At 41.7% G+C, this 18,599-nt stretch overlaps 1 protein-coding gene across 1 annotated transcript in view; it reads left to right on the top strand.

Annotated features, from left to right (window-relative positions):
• Positions 1-17,474, top strand: part of BRWD3 (bromodomain and WD repeat domain containing 3) — an 80,607-nt gene extending 63,133 nt beyond the window's left edge. Inside the window, exons 31-39 of the mRNA XM_079961591.1 lie at positions 1,187-1,307; positions 1,764-1,889; positions 2,334-2,469; positions 3,231-3,377; positions 4,271-4,423; positions 6,140-6,309; positions 7,118-7,212; positions 8,088-8,243; positions 10,673-17,474. Of these exons, the coding sequence (XP_079817717.1) occupies positions 1,187-1,307; positions 1,764-1,889; positions 2,334-2,469; positions 3,231-3,377; positions 4,271-4,423; positions 6,140-6,309; positions 7,118-7,212; positions 8,088-8,243; positions 10,673-11,439 (1,871 nt within the window). The 3' untranslated portion in view covers positions 11,440-17,474. The remainder of the gene's footprint in view (positions 1-1,186; positions 1,308-1,763; positions 1,890-2,333; positions 2,470-3,230; positions 3,378-4,270; positions 4,424-6,139; positions 6,310-7,117; positions 7,213-8,087; positions 8,244-10,672) is intronic.
• Positions 17,475-18,599: the final 1,125 nt, after the last annotated feature.

The following is an 18,599-nucleotide window of genomic DNA, read 5'->3' as shown; positions in this document are numbered from 1 at the left end:
CTTTGGCACCACTGCTTCTTTGTTTCCCAGGACTCTCTTTAGGCAACCGCAATACTGTTTTTCAGGGCATTCTCTGTGGTGGCCCCTTTGCTGTATAAGAAGCCAGAGAAGTCTCGGGCTTCTTCACTGTACAGCTTTCAGTAAATGCTGAAGACACACTCCCCTAGCCTTTCATACCTAAGATGTGTGTTTTCAGAGCCCACCCTATTCCTGTAACTAATTAGTTTTAGCTATTTTTTAATAGTGGATTTTAAATTGTTGTGACCCACTGTGGGGCCTTCTGGTGAAGGGCAGATGGCGGTAACAACAACAATTATTATAATAATTTATTTAATGCTTCATGCAGAGTTTTTCTTCTCTTCCCCGCCAACATCCATTTTTGCTTCTTTGGTCTCTCTTTACCTTTAGCCTCTGCCCCATCTACCATGCTTCCCTGAGGTCCCTACTTGTCATTTCACTGCCCTAGCCGATTCTTTCTGTCCAACATGCATGTCTCTGTTTTTTCCCATGCTCACTCCCTTCCTAACCATGGACACTTCTTCCTAATTATATACAATGGTACCTTGGTTTACGAACTTAATCTGTTATAGAAGTCCATTCTTAAACCGAGGTACACTTTCCCTAATGAGGCCTCCCACTGCCAGTGCCCTTCCACCATTTGGATTCCATTCTTAGACCAAGGTAAAGTTTGCAAACCGAGGCACTTGTTCCGGTTTTGCAGAGTTTGTAAACTGAATCGTTCATAAACAGGACTGTTCTTAAACTGAGGTACCACTGTATCATTGTAATCGGGCATCCATTACATGTTTCATCTCGTGCTCTTGCACACAGTTTGCTGTCAGTTTGTAAGGTGGTGAACTTTCCATGACATAGTTAGGGCGACAATAATTTTAAGTACTATACTGATCATCATATTACCTTATTGGGCAGGTGTGTTTTTTTAAAGCATTAATAATATAGTATAGTATAGTATAGTATAGTATAGTATAGTATAGTATAGTATAGTATAGTATAGTATAGTATAGTATAGTATAGTATAGTATAGTACACTACAGTACAATGCAATGCAATACAATACAATACAATACAATACAATACAATACAATACAATTCTTCTAAGTTTCAGCCTTTGACTTCCGGCATAGCTTGTGGACTTTAATCAGCTTTCTTTGCTACCTTTTTAAAGATATATCCAACCCTTTTGCTGTCCCAGTGGACCTTAGTGCCTATCCTCTATATTGCACTGTTGTTGCTTACCCAACTGACCTCACCACAATAAGGAGAAGACTTGAAAACAGATTTTACAGGTCAGATTGATTATTTCTTTCCACTGTCTATTTTTTAGTATCTTGTCTTTTTTTAAAAAAGTTGCTAACTTTTGCTAAATTGTATCTGCTGTAGTATTAGTGAATTTTCCCCCAGCTCTGCTTAATCAGGAAAATGCTGCAAGAGAGTTGTAACTTACTTGCAGCATCTAAGATTCTCCCGTTAACTATATTTCTGATGTAGACCAGGATGTGTGGTTTTTGCCCTGTTTCCCAATCACTCATGATTTCATTTCCTGGCTCTTAAGAATTGTTGATGTTTTCCCTACTTCTTGTATTTTGCTCTTCTGCCAGATTGAGACTTTATTGTTTATGAAAAGCACATGCAGGCTTTGTAAAAATGATTTTAGGTTACAGAATGAGCATGGCACATATTTCTTTTTGTTTTTATTAATTTGTTTTTATTAATTTTATAAATTTGTTCTCTTCCTTTTTCAGGAGAATATCAGCACTAATGTGGGAGGTACGATATATTGAACATAACGCTAGGACTTTCAATGAGCCCGATAGTCCTATAGTTAAAGCAGCCAAAATAGTAACGGATGTCTTACTTCACTACATTGGGTGAGCTGTCACTTTTCTTGCCAACTACCATTTCCACAGTTTCCAAATACTTTCCCTAAAACTTCTCTGATCAGCAAAGTGTTTCCTGAACTATTGCAGTTGCATTGTGTGCATCTGTCTTGCACATCCCTTTCTTTATGCTACCAAATAATTTCTTCTCTCATCACCTCTTCCTTCACTTTTGTCCTGCCCACCATGGAGATATACTGTGGGAATTTTTCATGAAGAAGCCCTGCTTCCCACATGATCTGACCATCTGCTAATAAATTCAAAGTGGTGTTGCATAGCATCTGGCATGCGGGTTCAGCAAGCATGATATGCCAATTACACACAAATCAGCCCTTAATTTGTAATCCGTCTGGGAAAGGGTGATGTTCCTTTTACAGTCCCAGCAGTCCATGGCACTCTGTTGGCCCCAATGCTGATAATCATATTACCCTTTAGGGATCAGAGTTGCACAGATATTCTGGAGATGTATAACAAAGTGAAAGCCGAAGACCTGAGTAGCGCAAATGAAGAAGAGGTGACAGAAACATATGCTGATTCGGATGGTCCAGGAACCTCATCTGGGAAAAGAACTGTGAGTGCTGCTTAGTTACCTGTCAGGGACTGGCTGGCTGATGAGGAGTAATGGAGAACCTCCAAGGGGAAGGAAGGATCAGAGCCAGGGGACTAGTGAAGGGATACCGAGGGGAGGTCAGAGGGAGAAGCCTGGGAGGAAGGGTTGAATGCTGAAGGGGCAACAGAGTTGAGCGAGCAGGAAGAACTGGTGACGGGGAGCAGTTCAGACTCTGAGGCTGAAGTGGGTGGTGGGGTCAAGGATCTGCTGAAAAAAATCAAAGGACTCTCCCTCTCCTTCTGTGACCAGCTCCCCTTCCCCTGGTCTGCAAGAATGTGCAGAATGAGGAGGGCAGAACAGATACCAGAAGTGGGCAGACATAGTTTGAGGCTGCTTGGGAAACATCTGGGAGAGGAGGAGCCATAGAAAGGGTGGAAGGCAGGGACCTTTAGTCCTGGCAACTGCTCTATAGGGGCAAGACCTGCTGGGAAATGTTGCTGAGAGGCATGTTCTTTTCCTTAAATGAAGAGTTAACTTCACTGACAATGGTGCTGTGTGTCTTTCGTACTGACCTGTGTCTGACAGCACCTTTCTTCAGCCAGTTTGTATAGAGCCAGTTATATGTAGAGTTTAAAACTATATATCTGTCAACACAGAATGAATCACTGAGTTACTTTTCACCTGCTTCTGTCAAATTGGAACTGAATCAGTATAAATTAAGCAAGATGGAAGGAGAATTTTGTCATAAAACGTACATGTTGCTGTTGCTCCCCTTTTAAAAGGTTCAGATAAAGCAGCAGATAAAAAAGCAGCCTTCCAAGCCACGTGCTGATGCCTGGAAAGATAAGTGCAAACAGTTATTAAGCCTCATCTATGAACGTGAAGATTCTGAGCCATTCCGACAACCTGTTGATCTCTTCTCTTACCCTGTAAGTTGCTTACATTTCTTTAGTTTAGGAAGGAGGAGTAAAGAATTGTGTGACGCACTGAAACCCTACCCTCCATAATAGCACCACAATGTTCTCAGTATTCACAGAGTTTTCTTAGGCGTTACTCACATACTTCCAACTCTGTGATTGCTTGCTTTAAAAAACAAAAATGAAAAGAACCTGAGGTTCTTGGGATCTGAATCCTGTATTTCTTCTGGAAGCTGTGCTTGTACGTACAGCTTGCACGGTAAAATAAACAGGCCTGCCCCTTCCTTAATTTGAAGTATGACTGTGTACTACAGAGCTTTCCAAACTGTGTGTCGTGACACGTTAGCGTGTTGGCTGCAGTGTGTAGGTATAATAACATGTGTGTCACCAGCATGAAAAATTTGGAAAACTCTGATGTACTTGTGTTTGCTAATTCAATTTTGCCAGTTTTAGCACTAAAATCTCTAGTCTTTGTTGTTGTTGTTTTTTAAAATCAGTTCCTGTAATATACCATAAGGACATTCCACATAGTAAAAAAAATTTCCTTTCCCCTCCCCCATACAATATTTCTCTTTTCTCCCTTCCTGCTTGTAGAGCACTGAGAAATTTGGCAGGTGGACTAGCAGCAAATGCATTCACTCCATGATTATTTCTTTGCTTGTAGTATCTTCAGAATAGTTCCACCTCAGAAATCATCACACTGAGAATGCATGCCTTGAAGCAATCTGCCTTTTGAATGTGCATCCAGACCTTAAGTTTCATTGTCTGTGGAATGTTAAAAGTTTTATAGCTTGTTTTTGTGAAATAACTTTGGAAGCAGCCATTCTTCAATAAATGCAGTAACTAACCATATCGCTGTAATGTGGCAATGTTACTCATTTAACACATATAAATGTTGCTTGTAGGATTATCGTGATATAGTGGACACTCCAATGGACTTCAGCACTGTGAAAGAAACTTTGGAAGTAGGAAATTACATGAACCCCCTTGAGTTTTACAAAGATGTTCGTCTGATATTCTGCAACTCCAAAGCATACACTCCTAATAAGAAATCAAGGGTAAGATGTAGAGGTGGTGGTGCCTATGACTGCAAGCCTCCAGCCTGACACATGCAAATAAAGTATAATAGTCCCAAAATACAGGCCTTTACTAAAGACTGTTGCCCTGATAGGCTTCCTAATGCAGGTTACATGATAGTATGCACATGGTGAGAGTCCAAGCCTTTGGAGCAGGAGAAAACAGGCTTCCATGTCACAATCCTTTAGATATCTGAAGATGGCCATCATATCCTCTCAGTTTCCTCTTATCCAGGCTAAACATACCCAACTCCCTCAACCGGTATAGGAAATAATCAGCTAGTTTGACAAACAAGCTGACTTGGGTACCAGGCAACTTCCTTGGTCTTTCTTTTCTGGTGACTTGTGCATAATTTTGGGACCATCGGTAGCCCCATTAGTCCTCAGACAGCAGCCTGAGTAGACCCAGGGATGGTTTGGGTCATAATTCAGTGACAGAGCACATGCTTAGTATGCAGTCTGTTCCAGGTTTAGTCTCCAACACACTTTGACGCAGTGAGGATATTGGACTGCTGGGCTGGGAAAGACTTCTCTGCCTGGGCCTAGGGAAGAGGGAATTGCCAGTTAGATGAACCAATAGCCTGATAGGCTACAAGGCAGCTTCCTATGTTTTTTCTCACAAAAGGCGAATAAAAGGTTAATGAATAGTTAAAATATTTGCTTTGTTTCTCTTTGCTTTGTCAGTTCATTTAGCTGTAACAGCATAATTTAACAAGGTGCATTGTCACTCTTCTTCATTTTATGTTTGATCTGTTCTTTGTTATTTTGCACAAAGCATTCTTACTGTAATAACCACATGTAATATGAATTTCTTATGCTTAGTTTTAAGTACATCCGCTGCTGGATTGCTGCTTTTTGATGGTCATCAGTTTTATGGGTTTTACGTTGTATTTGATATGTTGTATTTTAATGAAACATTGTGTACCTTGCTGAAACTTCAGATTAAAGGGCAGATTATAAATAATAGTAATATTTTTAATATATGTAAGGAAGATTACTAGAGGCCCTAGATTCAAGCTGTGTGTGTAATCGTGTGAATGTGTTTCATAGTAACTGTCAGCTGCCTTTGAGCATGTATGCTCTCAGCTGAAAATAAGTTCCTACTTGTCCCCTGTACTGCCAGCGGATAGACTTGGCTGACTCTGCCAACCATTTTATAAATGCGCCATCGTGCCATATCCAATACACATTCATCTCCTTGGTTGGGAATCCCAAGGTTTATGCTGCAGAGTATGAAAGTTCTGAGCTTCTTCAACTGTCCTGAAACTTGTGAGAGCAGGGACTGGCTGGACAAGCAGCAGTGCTATTGGTACCCCTCACTTTTAGCTGCTGCACAACCTGCCTCTCCAAACATCACTCTTCATTACATGTTGAATATTGAAGAATTGCTAACCCTCTATGTTAAATAATTGCTCCTCTATGTTAAATTCACTGGGGTTTTGCTTAACTTTTTAAAATAGATGGCCACCTCTATAAAGCAACTGAGTGTTTAATCATTTCCATCCTCCAAGGAGGCTGGGGGTGCTATGCACTGTGACTCCCATTTTGACAGGTAGTGACTGGCCCAGAGACCCAGTAAGCTTTGTTACTGAGCAGGGATTTGAATCCAGGTCTCCTCAGCCTAAATCATGCACGTCTTCTGCACAGACATTCACTCTCAGGTGTGATCATTCTCCCCCTCTTTTCCTTCCCTACCAGATCTACAGTATGACACTCCGACTATCTGCCTTATTTGAAAATCATATTAAAACTATAATTTCTGAATACAAGTCAGCAGTGCAATATCAGAAGAGGCGAAGACCACGGCTACGGTACCGGAAACAACTGCGGAGCAGCAGCAGTTCTTCCTCTAGCAGCAGGTCACCCAGGTAACAATTTGGATAATTGCTAAATGTATGATCACATATTGATGTTCATTTAGTGAGAGCTTACTGGACTGTGTGTGGACTACTAGGCATACAGCTTTCTCAGTAGTAGCCCACACTTTTGGAACCTCCTCCCTGGGGAGATACATAAAGCCCCATCACCTTGGCCTTTAAAATAAATAAACCCTCTGAAGACACATTTATTCATGTCTGCACTTGGACGATCCATGCTGCACTCTATAACATTTTTAACTGCTGTTCATGTCTTGTAATTATATTTTCATGCATTTTAAGAGTCGTGTAAGCTTCCTTGGGAGGGTGGTGGCATTTAGGTTACAAGAAAGGAATTTTGACTAAACACCAGGAAGAACTTTCTTGACAGTAACAGCTGTTCGACTGTGGAACATAAGTGGTGGGCTCTCCTTCCTTGGAGGGTTTTAAGCAGAGGTTGGATGGCCATCTGGTCTGTATGATCTAGTTGAGATTCCTGCTTTGCAGAGGGTTGGACTAGATGACCCTAATGGTCCTTTCCAACTCTACAATTCTATAAAAAATGTTTTAAATAAATAATAATTTAGTAGTACATTTGTTTTATGCCACTGCCATGTATTCCGCCTCAACATCCAGCCTCTGCAGCAATTTATGTACCACAACAAAATTGGTGAGAGCAGATTTTCATGGGGGGAAAGCAGTATAATTATAAGCAGGCTGAGTTGCAGTGAAAGACACAACGTAGACATAACTGACCTTTCAGACTTCACAGAGGTCATTGTTAAGAATAATGCATTGCTGTTTTTTGTCATGCTTATAGCCCCAAAGGAAAACAGAAGCAACCGATGCAGCCTAAAACAAACCTGAATACCTCACTGCCTTTAACTAGGACTAATTCTTCAGTTTCATCTCATGGTACGTGAACTTGGAAGCAATAACCTTTCATTGCCTTTCCGCTTCTGCACTCCACTTTTCCACCTTGCTTTCACTACAAGGACCCTTTGCTTTTGCCTGTACTGGTTGAGCCCCAGGAGCCTAGGCAGACAGAGAGGATACACCATCTTACCCATACCCTATAATTGATCTCTATATCATCGAGGAAAGTGTTTTGTCCTTTATGTTCCTTTCATGCTGATATTCTCTCCCCACCCCCCACCCCATTATATTGCATACCTTGCCCTTTGCCACAGAGTGTCAGATCTCTTCTCCAGTCTGTTCTGCCCCCAGCATCCTCGGGAATGTTCATAGTTTTGTTCATAGTTTTTATGCAAAAATGTGTAGATGAAACGGCACGTACCAAGTCACAGTATCTGTTACTGCCCATTTCTGTCCAACTGTCATCTTTGCTTCTTTCATTCCAAATGTATGTGATCCCCCCACTAAGGGATTTGGAAATTGTATATTTATGTTTGTAAATTCATGCATATGACCATTGGCCTTGCTGTCTAGGGATGATGAGAGTCAAACACATTCTGAAGAGTCACGAGTTTCCTACCCCTACATTAGAGAATTGTGTTAGTGTGTCAGAAGCTTCTCCTAAGTCAGTAATCGACTCCCACTAGGTAAAGGCCTGGCGTCTTAAGGAATCCATCTTCTGTGACCACCAATTATTTGTATGATTGTTAACATTGCACTAGCAGTGCAATCATAACTGAAAGAAATTTCATAAAGGATTTGAGGCCTACACACTCACATGCCACTAAAGCAAATGAATGCAATGCTTCTACTTTCAAATTCATTAACATTTTCCATCCATTGCGAGACTTGTGATATCATGTTTAAATTTTCAGATACTACTGAGGAACCACCTGGCTCTGCTGTTGCTGCTGAAGAGATGGACAGTCATCCTTCTTCATCTGGCTCAAACACCCAAAATCATAGCGGAAATGATGCTGAACCAGGGAAAAATAGGCTAGTTAGAAATAAATCCACACCAGTTACACAAGGTGAGAAGTTGGAGGAATAAAGATTCCCTCTCTATATATATTTCCCTCTCCCTCTCCCCCCCCCTTTTGGGGGCGTGTGTCTAGGTCAGAGGTTTTCAACCTTTTTGGGTCCACAGCTCCCTTGACCAGCTACATTATTTCTGTGGGGCCCAGTTATGTCACCCCTTGACTGCAGAGCTGGCAGCCCCTCACCCCTCCCTTGTGGAGGGTTCCTTCAGCCTCCTCTCTTCTCCCTTCTCCTTGGAACTCCTATGGGCGGTCATAGCTGCCGCCTCTTGTCTCTGAGCTTCCCAATCCTACTCCCAAGAGAGGTACCTCCTCCCACTGCCTCACAGGGGCCTAGGAAGGACCACCTTGCCAGCCCCAGAGGCACCATTCCCTGGGGAGCTTGTAGTTAGAGCTGCTGAGAAAAACAGCTATGCAAACCTTTGAAAAGCAAGGATGTGAGAGGGCATCAGAAGAGGAAGGGAAGGGAAGAGAAGAGGGACAGAGGCCAGTGTTGCCTGTGGCACCTCTGACAATCAAGTGACACAACCATGGCACACAGGTTGAAAACCACTGGTCAAGGGTTTTATTTGGTTACAGCGTGATTCTGATTCTTGTGTTTTGTGAAGCAAATGTACTGTTAGATTGTGCACCAGATCACCCTTCTCTAGTCACAGGGCAACAATGTGGCAGAGTTCTCTCTGGGAGGGAGCGCATTCCTAATGGGCCAGCTCCCAAAGTGTGGTATTTGTAACATAAATACAGTGGTGGTTGTGCTTAATGGGACTGCTTGGGTAGAAGGCAGGGAAGCCAGCAGCAGGTGGAGCCAGAGCCTATAACAAGTTGTCTCAGTTAATTATAGTTGTCCCCATCCTCCTCTCTGCTGAGTTCTACAAGACAATGCTGAGATAAAGGAGAAGGGGCTGACAGCCAGGGCCACCGTTGTCTGATGGTTGTAAAGTAGGCAGGCAGGCAGGTGGGGACTAGTTTAGGGTAGTGGGTCTGTTCCCTGCTCACTCTAATAAACCATTAGAAAGGTCCGTGGTGGTCTGTAACAGCTGTGCAATTTTGAACTTTTTTATTTTAATCCTCTCTTTGCAGAGATGTCATTTTCCTGGCTTCCACAAACTGATTAGCTAGCACACATGTTTAGGGGTGTGGTGAAGGGTGGGAAGCCCAATAGAAGCTTCTCACACCCACTTCACTGCCCAACAATAGCCCTGCAGTACTACTAGTAGTTGCTGCCACCACCCTTCCACTTACTTTGACAGTCCAGATGGGAGGGGATCTGGGATGCACTAAAGCAATTACTTTGCAGACTTTCCTTGTGAGTGGCTCTGAGTCTAAAGGCAGCCCTCACACTCTCGTGAGTCTCTCCCAGACCTCAGAAGAGTAGGCTGGTTACTTACAACTCCAATCCTAAACATCAGGTGGCATGAATTTCAAGAATCTAGGCACACAGGGATCCTGAAACCCTGAGGTTTGGCAATCACACACTTTGGGGGTCAAATTATAAAACTTTCTTATGAATAAATGATAGAGGAAAAGCAAGCAGAAGGTAAAACAAAATAGGCCAGAGTACCGTGGCTTTCAAACTAAACTAATCCTAGCCTAGCCACTACAATACAATGGTTCTAATTTACTTAAAAATCTATCTTCATAGCAAGTCCAGCCAAATCCCTGACAGTGGAGGGAACAAGCTGCAAGTGAAACTCAGCCTCATAAAGTCTCTGTCCCCTCTCCTGGGCAAGTGACCCCTGACTCCTTCTGACCAATAAGCTTCAGAGTCAGTCAAGTACCCCTTTTGCATCTGAAGAGGACTGGCAGGAGATACCTGACAGACTGGCTTAGGGAAATGGTGGGCAGTTCCAGGGTCCATTGGATAGGTGTCATGTAGCAAACTTATGTTTAGTTATTGGTTACAAAATGAAGGCCTTCAGGGAATGTAGGCCAGGCATAATCAAGGATAAAAAGGAGGAGAAGCAGGAGGTTGTTCTTTGTAACTCACTTTGAGTCCCTGTCAGGGAAAAATATGGGGTGTAAATAAATTTGTTGTTGTTATTGTTGCAACTGTGGCTCAGAGGCATCCCTAGCATTGCAATATCCCTGTGATCTGTTGGGTGGTGGGCTCAGCCTTGCAGAGGCCCAGTACCAATCTCATGGGTGTCCCATGGGTAGGCGTCTGCCTCTTGATTCAGCAATGCCCTTAATCATGTATTTCTTTAAAAACCAACTCTGCTTCAGTTTAAAATTGCTTGCCTTTGAGCAGGTGTAATGAACAATCCACTTTCATCTTGGTAGGCAGAGAACTTTTGAAATGAGACTGCTTGTTCTATGAGTAAATTTCTTCCAGGCTGGAAAAAAATATTTTGTTTTCTCCAGGAAACTGAGATCTAGCTCTGTAGCAGCATCGTTGACAAATACATTTGTTTGAATTTCTGTAGATCAGCCTTCTGATAAGCCCCTGACAAATGGTGATGGGAGAGAGCCCCGAGCAACAGTCAAGCGGAAGCTCTCAAGTGCATCAGAAGAGGATGAACCCATTGGTGAAAAGAAGAAGAGAGAAGAAAAAGAAAAGCCAGGTTTATCCTCCTCAGAAAGTGGAGATTCACGATCAAGCTCAAGTTCTGAAAGCGGATGTGGCTCTGATTCTGACTCTGAATCAAGCTCTAGAACAGATCAGGACTACATAGATGGAGACCATGACTACAGCAAATCTGTGCAAGTGAAACCGAAAAGAAAAATCCGAAGGAACATCTCCAGTGGGCAGAGAAATTGGCAGGGTAGAGGGACAGGAAAGAGAGGGAGATGGGGCCGGTGGGGTAGGTGGAGCAGAGGGGGGCGAGGCAGCCGGAGGGGAAGAGGCTGTAGCAGAGGAAGAAGAGGAGGCAGGGGAGGAAGAAGAGGGAGAGGGAGAGGAGCCTCCAGAGGAGCCTCCAGAGCCAAGCGCCCACGAATTGCCGATGATGAATTTGAGAATCTTTTGGGGGGACGCTTCAGTGAGAACACATTTGGTGGGCGGTTCAGCAGGCCGCCTCGGATTAAAACTAGGAATGAGGGCAGGCGAACCGTTTTATATAATGACGATTCAGACAATGACACTTTTGTGCACACTGAGGATCCTCTGAACCTTGGTACTTCCAGGTCAGGCAGGGTGCGGAAAATGACAGAAAAGGCCAGGGTCAGCCATCTCATGGGATGGAATTATTGACAAATGGGAAACTGGAAGTGAACAATGGTGTTTTGACGATCTAAGGCCTTCTACTGCAGGGATTTTTGCCAGAAAATCTACAACGCAAATTGTGTGGGGACTCTGCTCACATTTTTTTGTGGTGCTTTTTCCATTTTGCCCATATGTATGTTCAAAGACTTCTGATTGCCACATGTTCTTGGCCAAAAGAAGCCTTGCCCATTCATTCTATATCTGCAGAAATACTTTCCCACACTACACTTTGAGGTTGTCATAGGAGGACAGTGGCAATGGAATCATGATTTTGATGTCTCCCCTTGTTTTTCTTTTTTGGTTTTGTGTGTTTTGTGCATTATAGAAACAGCACCTTCTTACAGAGATTTTGAATTGTCTGCCATGAATTCCTTACATTCAGTAATAACTTTTGCACAATTCACCAATCTTAAAGGCAGCTATAAAATGTTTACAGTTTCTCTATTGTGCACAGAATATGAATAATTTCAATCTTTCCAAGCCAAACTTTCATGAAGTATGTTCATACTTGGGTATCTCGGTATGCTTTTCTCATTGGTTCTTAATTCATGTTTTGAAAATGAGAGGGAGAAAGAGGGGTGGGTGGGGCTTGGTGCCTTGTAAATACGTAGCAGACTTTTGACATGCATTAACAGATGCATGCATTAATAATATTATACAATGAGATACTTGAGAACTATGAATATCAAGACACACAGGTGCCAAATGCAAAAGTTAACTTGCTTCTATATTCATTCTGATACCCTCATATTGTTATAGCATTAATTGAGACTGCCAATAAGGTGTTAACATCATCATTGATATTTTCTCTCCTTCGCAGCCACTGTTTTTCTAGTAGCTTAGCTGCCTCCAGACTTGCAAATAATAGAAACATTAGAATTCATTTCCTTTTCTTCATTTATGGGGTTGCTGTAGGTTGTGTGGCATTAGCACAGTCCGTCATTAAACGACAAAATAGCCATTTGTCAGGTTTCAACCTGACAATCATACTCACGATGCTTTACATGCTTTAATTTGATTCTTTCAACTACAACATAACTTTTTTATGCTATAGTAACTTTGCCGACTCACTTAGTATGGACAACTGTCTCAATCTTCCCCGGGGCGGGGAATCATAACACCCTTGATTAAGAGATTGCTAATTGGCAAAGGAGCTCCAGGCCACTGAGCTCCTCCCCTCTCCCTCCCCCCAGCTTCCCCATTCACTTTGGTGGAAGGGCATGATTGGTTCACTTTTATTTTTGTTTGTGCGTGCTAATCAGCTCCTTCTGTTGAAGTGGACACAGCCCCACAAATGCAGAACATCTGTGTGTGAATTTTGGCATGTATGGATTTCTCATTGGGTGTGGTGCCATCTGGTTTGATACTGAGAAATAATTTGCACAGGGCTCTTCTGGTAACAGTGTTGAACAGTGCATCAGTGTAAGGGGAATCTAGGCTTGGGGAACCATGTTTGTCCCTCATCACTGTAGCAAGTGAATTTCAGAAATGTGCTTTCCCCCTTCTCTTGAATAAGTTTCATTTTTCTATTTTGTGTAATTCATCATCCCAGAGATAAAATAGAAGGGTTGACAGAGCATATGAAAGAGAAACAGAAAGCCAAATAAAATGATGAGTGAAATTTCATACATTATTTCTATCTAGCCTGCAAGCAATTCTTTTGCTAGGCACACTTGGTCAGTAACATTGCTGGATCTCCACAGAATTACAGTATAATTTTTTATATATAATGTGTGTAAGAAAATACATATATACACATGCATACAAAAGTGGCTGTGGATCATCTAATGTAAAAAATAGATTTTAAAAACAGTCAAATTGGAAGGCATTTGCCAATTAGGGCAAAAATAGGAGAATTATGTTACTGAGTTATGTGATATAGAAACCAAGCGTTTATTTATATACACACTGGATACAAATCCAGGAGTCAGGTATGGCACACAGTTGTCCTGATTCAGATCCTTTCTGCCCATGAAAGCCTGGAAGTGTTCGTGGAGCATTCTTTAATACAAGAGCTCCATGTTTGCTTCTGAGAGTGTGCAGGCTGTGCCTCAGGATGTGCAAGTATAGAATCTTTTTGTTCAGTGTAGTATTTCAGATCTACAAGACAGGTGTGTGCTTAAAAGGAAACCTCAAGCATATCTCCTGCTATACTATATAGACCGGCTATACTGTCACCATGGTTGCTTGTAACCACAATGGGGACAAATAGTGTTATTTTAAAGAACTGAAATCCTGCCCCCAGAGAAGGTATTCACTTGTTTACATGTATTTACTGTGGAGACCTATGCCCTAAGGAGCGGTGTGTGCTTCTTTGAAACAACAATTACAATTTGGGAGAAATGCCTTTAGTGTTCTCTTTTATTTAGGACTAATTATGTACTGTGAAGATGATAGGAAAGCAAGAATACTTTTCTAGGATGAAAGTATTTTAAGGATATGTGTTCATTACTAGGCATACTAGGAAACTAGGCTACAATGGTGCTGCAACAACAGAACGTCTATTCTAAAGGAAATGGAGGTTTCTTGTGCATGTGAGGAATAACCTGGTGGTGTTTTATTCAGTTTGGTGGTTGGGATAGTTATCAAGTGAGGATTCCTTACTGTACCCATTCATCTGTTGTTTGAGGATATCAATCAGGTGATGTGGGCCACCCTGAAAAACAATTAATTTGGACAGGGTTTACTTTCCAGAGTTAAAATTGTATAGGACTCTGTAGCAATATTGGCTTGGAAATAACAAAATTGGACCCATTCTTCAGTAGACAGCTCTCAGGACCTCTCTGATTTGGACTGCCAAGGCCCTACTTCATTCTACCCCATTCTTATCTTCCTTGCACCTTTTCCTGCTCCTTTCAGGTGCTGCTGGTTCCTTTGTACCACTTGCCCTGTGGATGCTCCACATGTTCAAGTTCTGGACATCAACCCACTAGGCTGTTGGCCGCCTCAGTGAGGATCAGATGCACTCAATTGAAGTTAGCTTCTTGGAGATGGGGAGGCTTGGCCTTCCCCATGATTTGTGTAACGCCACAACAGAACTTTCACTGTAAAGGCTTGGGATTTGAAAAATCCAGAGAATGCCATACTAAATCAGTGTAATGGTCTGTCTACAATTCTGTTTCAGGATCAAAATTGTAGAAATTTAGTGAACAAACCATCAAATCACCCCTTCTTAATTTTGTTTGTTTCTTACTGTGCAAGCCTTAGGATGTTCTGTGAACTCATTATGTGTCTTGGTGTTGCTCCCAGATATTCTAACTGGCAATAACTGAATATCTTCATTGTATTTATGCCAAATTATGCTCACCAATAAACCTCCCAAAGGAACAGTATTTAGAAAGGAAATGGTGCTGGATTCTACTGAACAGCTGAGCAGAATTGCTTTAAGGGATTCTGCAAGGAGGCCAAAGCCGTATCCTATAAATTGGCCATTCAAATTCAAAACTAGATTATGTTTCACTGCAGAAAACTTTGTTGCAGTGAAACACAATTGTTCCATTTTATCTGAATTGCCCATCATGTCTGACTGTAGGCTGTTCAGTGCCTGCCTGAGGCTGCCTTCACAATTTGCCACATGCATTTTGGAAGTGGTATTCTAAACAGAACAGTAACCAATCATCTTTAGCGATAACCAGCATGGTATATGTGGAAATGCAGAACACCTATTTTCACAGATTTCAGGTTCAACCTCCCTGCTTTAAGATGAATTAGAACTTTGGATTTTTACATAAGATATATGAAACCTTTCTGTTCCAATCAAGAGCAATACTGAAATCTTTTATCTGAAATGCATTTAATGCTTTCCTGAACTTTTGAAGTTTGGGCAACATCTTAAATGGTTATATCAACTGAATTTTAAGTCTCTCATCTGCCATCAAGAAGCAAAGGGTTTGTGAGGCATTCTATCATTTTCTAGTTTCTAGTTTCAATTTGTTTGTTAGTAATAGGAACAAAAGGTAATAGGACTTCAGAAGTAAAGTAACAAAAGTAATAGGACTTCAAGTTCCCACATACCACCTTGACTTCTTGTTCAAGTAAACCTATTCCTTCTCATGCAATCTTTAAATTCTAAAATAGCAATACCCTGCCCCCCCGCCCCCGATCAAAGCCTAAGGTGTTATTGCATTTTGTTTTCTCCACCATATGTTGCTTCTGTTGTTTGGCAGCCTTGGAAACCCTTGGTTGCAGAATATTTCTTAGCATTAAGCCAAACCATACAAAGCTGTTGGTCATGGCTAAGGTTAAGCTGAGTAATTTATCTTCACCTAACACAGCTGATCATGTATTGGCACAAAGCAAGATAAACTAGATTTCGTCTAAGAACATTTCACCAACCTTAACTTACACACTGAACGCAAGCAGTTCTCTGTATTGCAAAGTTAGTGTACTGGTTTCATAATATATGCTACAAAATATAATAACTTTTCTATTTGTAAGAACAATTAAATATTTATGGGCAGAATGCACTGTTCAACACCTAAGGGTGCTCTATTAGAAATCTCTTAGGTATTTTCATTATGTTCTTTAAAATGATGTATTCTAAATGACTACATTTACAAGGAATCTCTCCCCCTCCCAATATTACTACCGTATATCAGATGTTTACATTTTTTAAAGAATTTCACAATGGTGATTCTCAATCTGCAATGTTGCTAGCATTTTTTTAAAGACCCTTCAAACACAGAACAACACTTTGACATGTATAGCTCAGTATATCAGACATTGGCCCACAACAAAATACATGTGTTACAGATCCCTGCATGTTTATCAGCTCTTGTGCAAGCCTATTAAAATGAACAGGAAGTGCTCATAAGGTTTGCCTTGCACACCCTCTTTATTTTAAATGAGCAAGCGCAGAAAAGTTCTCTGCTGGATTGTGCTCTTATTTTCCAGCAAAATCGCTGTCACAGCCTTAACCTATAGTATTATATCAGATGGTGCTTTATGAATACATGTATATGCATGGATGTGGGTATGTAATTAGCAGACTGTGTTTTTAAACAAAATGGGTACTTTATAATAATCCTGCTGCATACCCGCCATACCATTTTGGCATTCTCCATCAAAATATTTAAAGTATACACTAAGAATAGTAGGCCTCAGTCTTTATAAGATTGTACTTCATGCCCTCCTTATTTCCCCTCCCTCCTTCCCCAAGGTGGTGTGCAAGAGAGTAGGAGTGCTTGAAATGTGGCTGTCAGTGTTTGATTATAGTATATGTCTGTTCCTCCCTCCCAGACACACACACACACACACACACACACACACTTACACCTGTAGTCTTAACCTTTGCCAGGCTGATCGGCAAGCTCATGCCAAGACTTCTTTTTCTTTTTTAACAATTAAGTGGTATTCAGAAGGCTTGTTTCTATTTCCAAGGCAGATATATATATATATGTGTGTGTGTGTGTGTGTGTGTGTGTGTGTGTGTTTCTGGCCTATTTTGCCTTTTCGTTAAAAGCTTCACAGCAGGTTTTGTTGAGGAATATTACTCTTTACAACTGAGCTTCAGACACATGGAATCTTAGTGTCATCTAAAAGCTCTTAATGCCTGTATATTGTGTTCTTGACAGTGTAAAGTACTTCACAGTTAACACCCCTGCAGAAAAAAGGTGCACACAAATTGGTTTAAACTAATACTGTTTTGCTTTCATCTTGTTTTCAGAGGGTGCTCTATGTTCATATCTTTACATCTGCTATCTCAGGTCCCTTTAAAATGAAATGCTTCAGGGATTTTTGATGCCACTTGACGTTGGCAGACCAAATGTAATATTTATATGCAACAAGCTATTAGTTTTTTGTATTGTAAAAAAAATGTAAATTTGTAAAGATTTTTTTTCTTAGGGTTTTTTTTGGGGGGGGGGGAGCAGGGAGGGGAAAGGAAGTCACTTAATGTAATTTAGGATGTTTCATTTTTCCAGCTGTGGGATTATCTCAATAAAAAACCCCACTCATTCTATGATTTTTGATTATTATTTTTTGGTGTTTTATTGTATATACAGAATAAATGTATTGATGGAAAATTATATCAAGTTCTTTAAAACAACAACCACCCTAAACTAGGGTGTTAGCCTAATCGGCTGCTTCCAACCTCTTTGGTGAGCAAGAGAAGGAGGTTTGGTTATAATGGTGAAACAATGAAAAGAGGATGCACAAACTCAAGAGGTGCTGCTAGGTTCTGCATCTTGCAAAGTGTGGATAGCTGTTCTCTTGTGGCTGCTTGAAGTAGTCACTTCCCCTGGACAGCAGACTGCCCTTTGAGAATGACCCTCTCCAGTGGATCTCCCCTGCATGCCCAGCTCAGCCCTGTTTCTCAACAGTGCAGAAGGTCTCTTCTGCTGGCTACATGATTGCATAACCGTAGCCTCCCATGCAATGTAGAAAGTGCCATAGCTGGAGATCCATCAGAGGAGCAGCTGCTACACCTGCCTTGTGGAGAAATCTGCCTCACTTTGCCCCATGAGTGGGAGGCCCTGGCTACTAGGCAATTGATACCCTCCAGATGTGGACTAAAACTCCCACCACCCATCATCCCATCCCATGTCTGTTGACCATACTTGCTGGGACTGATGGTATTTGTAGTCCAACAACATCTGGGGGGCACCACATTGGATGCTTTCTCTTTAGCAGATGAGGAGTTTGACAGGCATGTGCTGTAGGGAGGATTTACCAGTTGGATCCACTGAAGGCACACCCTGGGGTGTTACTGCTTTGTCACATCCCAAAGTTTTGGGACATTCTGCAGTAGCCATAGGAGAAACAGGTTTTTTCCACTGAATTCCTGTTGTCTGTGTCTCCTGCAGGGTATTCCACCCACACTTGGGTTTTCAGTGGATTGTGATCCTCTTTCCATGCTTCTGGCTCACCACACATTGTGGGTGGATGGGTGATACATAGGGACTCCCGGATCAGTTTCTCCCTGTCCCATAGTTTTCAGTCACTTCTACCTAAAGCTTTGGGGAAGTTATCTTTCTTTTATTGCCTCTGTTGTACCTATTGAAAAAGCGCTTATTGCACTGGGGTAACATCCACACCGTGCATTCAAAGCACATGGCTTCTCTCAAAGAACCATGGGAGAGTAGCCTACCCTACACAAAGCTACAAATCCTAGAATCTTTAGCTACAGTTCCCAGGGTTCTTTGGAGGAA

Source organism: Podarcis cretensis (genome assembly GCF_951804945.1).
Source record: "Podarcis cretensis genome assembly, chromosome: Z".
NCBI classification, from domain to species: Eukaryota; Metazoa; Chordata; class Lepidosauria; order Squamata; family Lacertidae; genus Podarcis; species Podarcis cretensis.
Note: the sequence above shows the minus strand (reverse complement) of the source record. Positions and strands in the feature narration are given on the sequence as shown.